The following is a 10182-nucleotide window of genomic DNA, read 5'->3' on the forward strand; positions in this document are numbered from 1 at the left end:
CACATCTTCGGACTTCCATCCGTTAATTGAATGTTCATCTTTTTTGTCCCAATCATTACTTTCTTTTCCACCTAACTTCCATTCATCACCCTTCCTGTTATCCTTCAAGTCCCAATTATTGCCCAAATCGGTATTTTTCTTTCGCGTATCCAAACCCCAAGTACCTGAGCGGTCTTTATCTTTCACATCTTCGGACTTCCATTCGTTAATTGAATGTTCATCTTTCTTGTTCCAGTTATTATCCCAATCATTACTTTCTTTTTCGCCTAACTTCCATTCGTCACCCTTCCTGTTATCCTTCAAGTCCCAATTATTGCCCAAATCGGTATTTTTCTTTCGCGTATCCACATCCCAAGTACCTGAGCGGTCTTTACCTTTCACATCTTCGGACTTCCATTCGTTAATCGAATGTTCATCTTTTTTGTTCCAGTTATTATCCCAATCATTACTTTCTTTTCCACCTAACTTCCATTCATCACCCTTCCTGTTATCCTTCAAGTCCCAATTATTGCCCAAATCGGTATTCTTCTTTCGCGTATCCAAACCCCAAGTACCTGAGCGGTCTTTATCTTTCACATCTTCGGACTTCCATTCGTTAATCGAATGTTCATCTTTCTTGTTCCAGTTATTATCCCAATCATTACTTTCTTTTCCACCTAACTTCCATTCGTCACCCTTCCTGTTATCCTTCAAGTCCCAATTATTGCCCAAATCGGTATTTTTCTTTCGCGTATCCAAACCCCAAGTACCTGAGCGGTCTTTACCTTTCACATCTTCGGACTTCCATTCGTTAATTGAATGTTCATCTTTCTTGTTCCAGTTATTATCCCAATCATTACTTTCTTTTCCACCTAACTTCCATTCGTCACCCTTCCTGTTATCCTTCAAGTCCCAATTATTGCCCAAATCGGTATTTTTCTTTCGCGTATCCAAACCCCAAGTACCTGAGCGGTCTTTACCTTTCACATCTTCGGACTTCCATCCGTTAATTGAATGTCCATCTTTCTTGTTCCTGTTATTATCCCAATCATTACTTTCTTTTCCACCTAACTTCCATTCGTCACCCTTCCTGTTGTCCTTTAAGTCCCAATTATTGCCCAAATCGGGGTTCTTTCGCGTATCCAAACCCCAAGTACCTGAGCGGTCTTTACCTTTCACATCTTCGGACTTCCATCCGTTAATTGAATGTTCATCTTTCTTGTTCCAGTTATTATCCCAATCATTCCTTTCTTTTCCACCTAACTTCCATTCGTCACCCTTCCTGTTGTCCTTTAAGTCCCAATGATTGCCCAAATCGGTATTTTTCTTTCGCGTATCCAAACCCCAAGTACCTAAGCGGTCTTTACCTTTCACATCTTCGGGCTCCCATCCGCCAATCGAATATTTGTCTTTGATGTTCCAATTACTATTTAACTCGTCATTTTTCCTTAAGGGCCTTTTGTCTTGTCCAATGTGTATGGAGCTCGGAATTATGTTTGTGACTACCAATTCGGAACCTTTTATAGGTACGGTTGCAGCTACTAGTTGCCAGGAGAGGAAAACCGGCAAGAATAATGTTACAATCTTCATATCGACTGATTTTCTGTTTCGACTGATGTCATGCAGTAACGAGGTTGCCTCTTTTATACGTAAGCAAAAGTTAAAGCTGGGTGTTTGTAACAACGAATGTCTGTGTGCAGATATTTTTTTTGTAGCTTATTTTTTTTACGATACGATAAAACCATTAAGTGACGATATTGTTACCATCCACAATATAGCACTCAATAACTACTGGCATACCATTTCTTATTTAAGTAAGCACAATATATCACGGCTATTGCAAAATATACTTCACCCTTTACTTGTAGAGAGGCTAATAATTATTAACCATGTTTCATTTTTAATAAGTTACGTATAATATTAATTATACAATATTTTAAAATGATTTAGTATCGTATTTTCGGATCCTTGGAATATCATAGCTAATTATTTGTCGTATGTACTATGTGTTCTAACGAGACAGCTATTACATTGAAAAGAATATTGCTTGCTACATTTATATAAATATTATCAAAAAATTATTGTCATTACCGGACGATTTTGAATGTTATTTATATTACGAGACACCGATGTGTCTTGATACATATTTTGTTTCTTTTCGGTTTTGTATAAGCATTTATATTGCCATCTGCGTAAACATTATTAGTATTATGTATATTAAATTCGAGAATTATTTTTCATAATGGTCAATATTTTGTTACAAATTTGATACAAATGTGAAGAGCTATTAATATTTTCAAATTCTACGTTAAGTAGTGACAAATTGATGATTTTTTTTTTCTTATTCTATTAATACTAGAAATATTGAACAAAAATCACTATTCTTTTAAACAATTAAGTAAGTACGTTATGACAGTATAAAATTTAAAGTAATATACACAGTAGATATAATATGCTCACAAGATGTAAATTTGAAAAAGATTATTACAAGGGTAACGTTTACAAACAAATTTTTTTCAAGCAAAATAAAGATTACCAACAAGAAAAATTTCAACAATTTGAGTTTTTCTCGGTTTAACCCGGTTAACGGTTTATCTAATGTCAAATTGTAATGGGAATTGAGAGGAAATTCCACAAATTTATTTTGAAATTCAAAAAAAATTTAAAGTTATAAATTATTTTCGAGACGTATTTTTCAAACTGCTTGTCAAGAGTTCTTGATATTTAATAACAAATATTTATGTATTTTCAGATATATAAACGTAGTTTATCATCCAACCTTCTCATTCTTGCATTCATTTCTTGATAAAAAAAATTGAGAAATTTAAGGTAAGAAATGAAACTCTTAAATGGTTATTATTTTCTTATAAATTATTAATTTACCTAAAGCTGCGATCAGTTGATAGTGGTGCTACTATAAATTATTATGCAAAACAATATTTGTTTCGGTCAATCATTTTCGACGATATATGATGTAAGTTAATAAAATAGACTAACAACAAATTTTTATGCCTTATAATAAATTTCAAAGATGACCCTACTTTTTACTCTGACACCCTGATTATTCTCCCTAAGAATATTACTTACCTAAAATATTAATTCCATCGAATGAAAGATCATCATGTATTCTATGGCGTCCTATATTATTGAGTTAAAAAATGATATAATTAATCCAATAGTGTCTTTATAATGAAGAGGCTGGACTCATGATATTCACATTATATAAACATCATTTAAACTTAATCCGTGTCAAGTTGTGCAGTATATTTTGCGAAAATAATGCAAATCAATTGTTCCTCCAATTTACTGTCTTCAATTACAAAATCTTCACTAAAAGTTACACATTCTTCTAATTCGTTTGTCAACATATATTAATTTCAATGGTAAATATTTTGCTCAAGAAATTCATTTCGCTGAGTAGGCGAAATATGTTTTTTTTTTTAACGAAGAAAACAAGAAAAAATGTATATTTCATGTGAGACAATCCACTGTTTCATTGTGTTTTTCCAGAATGAAAATATTCATTATTGCGAAGTATCGTGCAAACAATAACAATACATTATGGAACGATTCTGTCCTAATGCAAAATTTACCACACACGCATACGCGTAAAGTCACGATCCCGCGCTACCGTGGGATTGGAGCGCATTAGTGGATTGTCGACGAAACCTTTGTAATTTAATCTTTAAGCAACACCGTAATTTTAACGCTGTTTAGTTTACTTATTGACTGATACGTTTCACCATGTATTAAAAGTTACGAACATCTCGCCGAGAATTTCACGTTAGCACGTGACCAATGTGTAAAATTTTAAGAACGAAAACTTAGCTGTTTTCCATAAATAAGATTTATTCAATTACTAAGAATATTCATGTTTTGAATTAGTGTTTTAGTTTCTTTCGTACTTTTTCTACAAATATTGTTCGATTACAGAGTTGTTCCCCGTGAAACAGCTTTATATTACGTATTCGATAAACATACATACGTATATTGACAGGTGCCATTGCACGTGTTATTTACTCCTTGAAAATAATAGATCGGGCGTTAAAACGTATACCCGATCATTTCGATGCGTGTATTTTCAAAATTAAAATATAATAATCATTTGCTATTCGAAATGTTAATGCAACTGTAAATATTGTAATTATGCACACGTTTTGTTTCTGGTAATGAAATAATAAAAGTAGAAACACTTGAACTTACAATGACGACCTTCACTCGAAAGATCCACGATCCGATAAAGAATGAAAACTATTCGGCGAAAAACAGGGAATGTTCATATTTTTCAGATTTCGAGCTTACGAAACTTCTGTAAAGCGCTTATCGTATATAAATCTAAATAATTATACAATTTTGAGTAATGTTAATACCGTTAGCTTAAGTTACTAAACTAAACACATATGAAAATGAAAATAAAATATACGACACGGATTTGTTCCATCTTATTGTTAGAGGCAAATAGACGGTAAGGTATCGAAATATTTAATCTAATTGCCACTAATCTATGTGCACATCGCACGAAACGCTATGAAATGGCAATGCTCTATTCATAATTCCACACTTCAAGTTTAGAATATGTTGACAATTCAAAGAATAAATTTTATTCCCCATACTCCAGAGAATTTTGTGCAAATATTTCGATGTATTAACTATGTGTAATATATTTATACACGTCATGCATATAGAAAATGTCAAACATTGGTTACATATGTCTGAATGTTACGAGTTCAATATACAATACTTTAATCCTGGGACCAATGACCTATTTTAAACTACGTATTGATAGAACGTTCTCATAGGGCAAATGATACATACTTAATAAATTATAATTTAATGATTTCATCGATAATCTATTATAAATACTAAATGTACAATCGTGAAGCTATTAATAGAACATTGTTATTTCATAACGATATACGCATCTCCCAGCACGCAGATTACGTGTGATAATGATTCTGCGCAAGTAAGTATGTCACACAGCCGTTGAAACTTCAACGCGTGAAATTGCGATGTATATGAGTCGAGAATGAGGAAAGGTCGCGTGACTTGAACCATTTTTCCCTTAGCTCGTACCAATCTATGTGTGCACACAAGGGACCGCTATGTACGATACCGAGCTGAGAAGTTGATGCGAATTAAACAAAAATTACTCTACATTGTCTAGACATCTTTTACACGAGGTATTATTTTTTTTAATTTAAAAATCAACTTTCCAATTCCCAGCTACAGTCACCTTTGTATCGTAACAAAGTGTTTCGCAACGTTCCAATTTTTCCCTTTCTGTATAACAAAAATGAACACTGCAGTCCAGGAGAACTGCTATACCTTGAATCGTAGTAAGTTCTATATCTTGTTAATTTTACAGGTTGCATCGTCGTTATCGTTGTGAAGAAATAGAAAATACATTAAAAGCAATGTCTCTTAACTACTCTGTTCAAGCAAAATTATATAAAGATAAGAATATTGGATTTAACTTTAAGTGAAATTTGTATGATTAGTTCGTGTTTACGATATTTTGAATAATTCGAGAATCGACGGATCAAACGGTTCTGCCCCGTAACGAGGTACCAACGAATCGTACACCACAACAGCAACTAGCTGGAAACCGAAAGAGTTCATGACTAATCGAGCCATCCTCAACGATCGCTGCCAGCTGACGATAAATGTATTTCTGCTCGCAGGAGGTAACGTAACCTTCGGCAAATCCGGTAACCAAGTTGCACCCTTCGCCCACTTTCCTGAAAAGTCAGCACAAAAGAAGAAACAACGGATGAAAATGTATTCAACAATCTCGGGAAAAAGTTCGTGCTTATCAACACTGTCGTATAACTCTTCGCTTACGTGCAAGTTTCTATCCGTACTCCTTGCGTAAAATTAGGATGATTAACGATGAATAACCATTGTTTATCCATATTTTCGGCCGTCTTCGGGTATATGATTTGCTCCTGATTAACAACGATTGGAAAACAATTAGAAATTCCACGAAATCTTGATCCTGAAAATAATCGAGGAGCAAACGAAAAAATTGAACTTACATTGGCCTGGCACAGTGACTCCGTAAGACTGGCGTCTATTCTGTAACTGATGTCCATCTAAAAAAGAAACAAAAAGAAAGATAAAACGTTCGTGTTGTTTAAACGCAGGAAAATCAATACCGCGGTAGAATTTGTGTAAAACGTCGATACAATAATTATGAAACGAAATTATTTTCTACCTGGCAAGAATTTATTAAAGAAGAGACTAACCGCGTCGATGCTCTCGTAATTTTGAAGATTCCGATTCTTGATCACATCGTTCAACAAATCCATGGGGTAATTCGACACGTCTTCGCAATATGTTTTCCCGCCGCAAGAAGGCACCGGACCAATTTTAGGTTTATCCGATTTAATTTCCGTGTCTGGAAATATGAACTTGTCGTTCGGCGACATGTCGTTTTCTGGAAAATGTTAAATCGTATATCGCATGTTTCTTTTGCCGGCGCAGATCGAACATCCGTTGGGCGATAGAACGAGAGATCACCTTCCTGAGTATTGCTCGCTGGATATCGCGTTACTTTTATCGTGTTTTGCTGGTTGAAAGGCCATCTCCAAGCAATTCTTAGAGGACTCCTGGCCTCGGTGCTGTTGTGGAGCATCGGAGATTGGTTGTCGAAACTTCCGTAATTGAAGTAATTTCGATAAGTTTGCTTGTACCATTGTTGTGAATTACTCTGCACATTATTCAGAATCTGAAAAAAAGTGTGCATTGTCGTTGAAACGTTTTCGATCTCCGAATTTTAAAAAAGAAACTATGCCATCGTTGCTAACGGAGCATACCATATTTAGCGTTTTATACTTTGTTTGAATTGATAATGTGAACTTTTTCACGCGGATTTTATGTACCAAAAAATATTTTGTAACGGCCTTTTTTGTAATATATGAACTTCATCTTCAAATTTCTAAACGAGGCTGTACGTTTTCATTTCGGTCGAATGATAGTGTACACGGGGATGTAGATAATAGAGGAGAAACGTGTACAAGTTGCTGACATTTTCTAAGAAATGTACGTGACGTACGAAACATAGTAAGAACTCGTTAATCATGTGCGGTTCGAGTTCGGTCACACGCAATTATCGAATCCGTGACGAGTTTCTCTCCGAGGAATTGCCTGGACTCAGCTGATGCCAGGAACTGACCCTATCACCGACGGATGGCAGCGACAGAACATGAAAGCGAGTAAAAAAAAAAAACGAATCTCACCAGCTATCTGTGCACGTCACTAGCGGACGATGAGTCGTTCTTACGATCGATTAAAAATGAAATTTTTATAACTTTTACTCGATCGTAATCGATGGTGAAGTTTGTAAGCGTAATAATGGAAAACAATTTTAACAAGCTTAATCTTTAACTTCTGTATTTTATATTTCGATACGCAAGTTTAGGATCATCCTTAGAAGAAAGGAAACGATTCAAGAAGCAATTACAATCAAATTTAAGAAAAATCCTTATTTCCGTTAAGGATTTTTAACGCACTGGAAATATTTATGCGATAGAAGCATCTGCGTCCAAGCATCTTCTCAATCAGGCTAATTTCAGTTGGATAATAATGCTATCGTTGTAATATTTTTTTATGATATTTATAAATCTTATGCAGGTTTCAAAGGTATAATAAATTTATTTGTGAAATGGTTCGTGTTATTAGTCTCGATCGTTATCTTTTTGCCACATTTTATTGACACCTAGGAATAAATCTGTTGAAAATAATACTCGACCACCAATTTGAAAAAGAGAATAGACAGATATTTCTCTAAAAATAAAATAAAGGAGGTAAATATTACAATAATTCTAAGTTTGCGAATAAAATCCTACCTTTTAAGAAGATCGTCATTAATCATATTCCATTAGGTCTGTATAAAATATTGCGATCGTAAAGTAAGTTCCTATTTAATTAAAATTAGTTTGATTAAGTTTGTGTTCGGACTCATTCTTATCAGGAAGATTTTGCAAATTTATTAAAATGTCTTCGTGGAGATAATATAGAACTTAGAAAAATTAAATTTTACGTGACTTCGACATAATCCAAGGGTACAGGTGATCTGGCAAATCGCACGTTCAAGCCAATTCCAAGAAGTGGCAAAGATAACTAGCGCGCAACTAACGGGTTTGTTCGACACGCAAATAACGAATACTTATTGTACCTTGTTTTATCGATATAAGAAAAAAGAAATATTTTATTTGATACAGTTAGAAACATCTTTACCACATTAGTAAAGTCTTATACACATTAGTAAATTCTTTGAAGTAAAAAATCCCTTTTTTTTTTGGTTTAATAATAATTTCTGTATTTATGACTATTTCTTCGTAGGCAATTTGTTGTTAAATTTGTTAACAAAGTATATTGTTATTATTAATTTTCGATTGGAAAAGTTTAATACATTTTCACTTTTTAAAAAATAAAACTATAAATTTTTATTTTTAGAAAAACGATTCTTCTCGTTATTCTATGTGAAACATGATAGGGGAAAGTGCCGTTTCTCACGAAGTATTAATATCTCGAATACTTTCCTAAAATACTTCATGCGTAGGATAGTGATTTTTCTAAAAAAAATTATAGTAATGAGATATTTTCATCTGAAAGAAGAATTCATTTAATCTTTTTCTTCACCACTTTTTTCTATCATTAATAAGACAAACGAGTTATCTGAATCGCGTGACGCACCTTGTTTATTGATTACTGTAAATAGACGTGTATAAATTAATGGAACTGTATATTTATACTTGAACATAGGGGCACGATAATACACTTTCAACTAAAAAAGAACTCGATCTTGTCTACTCAATTTATTATTTTTGAATAATGATTGTGTAACATTTTTGAAATTATTTAAAAAATTAACGATTTTGTCCGAGGCAGAAATAATTATTTGGACATCGTTCATATGCCTTTGTGTAACGACTAACCCCTTTTAAAACGTTTAATCACTTTCAAATACAATCTTTTCATTCCCCTTTCTGTGTTTAAAAAATTGTTACGTCATGCAAGTTTTTCATATTGAAGGTAAAAGTACAGTGTGAAAATAAAAAAAGGAAATAAACGTATAACAATTATTTTGAATTGAAACCGTATCTAATCTTCTTGATAGTCAGCACGAGGAAAGGTCAAACTCCTCTGTAATCAAAGACTGACACTTGCTTTGAGACTTTCGATAAACCGGTGACCTGAGCTCAGTCAGTTGCAAAGGTAGTTCTTAGTTTGAGTTTTAGGAGTGGCCTTCCTCGTCACTATGTTGCTTCGCGAACCAGACTTATAATTAACCTAATCGATAAATGACCTATGATCGCCTTTTGTTAGAATTGTAAGATCGGTAACAATTCAAAATTGATATACTTCTCTACGATGAAGTGGCACTCCTGGAAGTAGATTTCAATATCAAGAATCAAGACAATGGAGCGGATATAAAGCATACACTGTGCTTTTTCCGTTACTTCCTTTTTTATTCGCTGGCTTGAAAATTGTTCAAAGTACTATCGATTTAAAAAAATATATATATATATATTTTGGAGAACAATTATAACGACCGAAGTTTTGAAATTCCGTTAAAACTTTTACGAAAACTTTCATAAAATACAGGATTTCTCTCGTTGACACGAGTAACACGTTTAATTTATCGCCTTTCACGTTACTCGTTCGATAAAAATTTTGTTGAACTTACCAAGAGAAAAATTCCAATTTTCAATATAACGATCATGTTCCCTTCTCCATTCATTTTATATCAATAGTATAGTTTTTCTATTCCCCTGAGATCGACGGTCTTGATGGAAGATTAAATTTGAGGTCTATTAAATATTTCAACTTTGCTTTGAAATATTAGTCACTTTTGTTTTTTGGCAACTGTTGTTACTCTCTAAAGTATTGTTGCTTCGACCGAACATCTACAGAAGTGGTCACGAGAGGGACACGAAACTGATGGCATGGACGAGTTTTCGTCGACTGATCCTGCGTTTTTCGAGACCGACGTCGCCTCGAGTCTCGCTATCGACAACATCCGCTCCATTGTCTTGATTCTTGATATTGAAATCTACTTCCAGGAGTGCCACTTCATCGTAGAGAAGTATATCAATTTTGTAAAGCGTACAGGATAACGCAGCAAATCGTGAAATCTTAAAAAAAAAAAAAGAAAAAATGAAAATAATTAGAAAATTTTAAGAGTTTGTAACACTAATA

The 10182-nt window shown here is 33.7% G+C and overlaps 1 protein-coding gene across 1 annotated transcript; it reads right to left on the reverse strand.

The window, feature by feature from the left end:
* Nucleotides 1–3814: 3814 nt before the first annotated feature.
* Nucleotides 3815–9932, reverse strand: LOC143146946 (protein spaetzle-like). The gene is made up of 6 exons (XM_076311707.1): nucleotides 9671–9932; nucleotides 6499–6706; nucleotides 6225–6415; nucleotides 6015–6071; nucleotides 5821–5924; nucleotides 3815–5717 (listed from the first exon to the last, which is right to left on the reverse strand). The coding sequence occupies exons 1-6, from the start codon at nucleotides 9722–9724 to the stop codon at nucleotides 5519–5521; spliced, it is 813 nt and encodes a 270-aa protein (XP_076167822.1). The 5' UTR covers nucleotides 9725–9932; the 3' UTR covers nucleotides 3815–5518.
* Between the last annotated feature and the right edge of the window lie 250 nt (nucleotides 9933–10182).

The sequence above is a fragment of the Ptiloglossa arizonensis genome, chromosome 5 (assembly GCF_051014685.1).
Source record: "Ptiloglossa arizonensis isolate GNS036 chromosome 5, iyPtiAriz1_principal, whole genome shotgun sequence".
Lineage (NCBI taxonomy): Eukaryota > Metazoa > Arthropoda > Insecta > Hymenoptera > Colletidae > Ptiloglossa > Ptiloglossa arizonensis.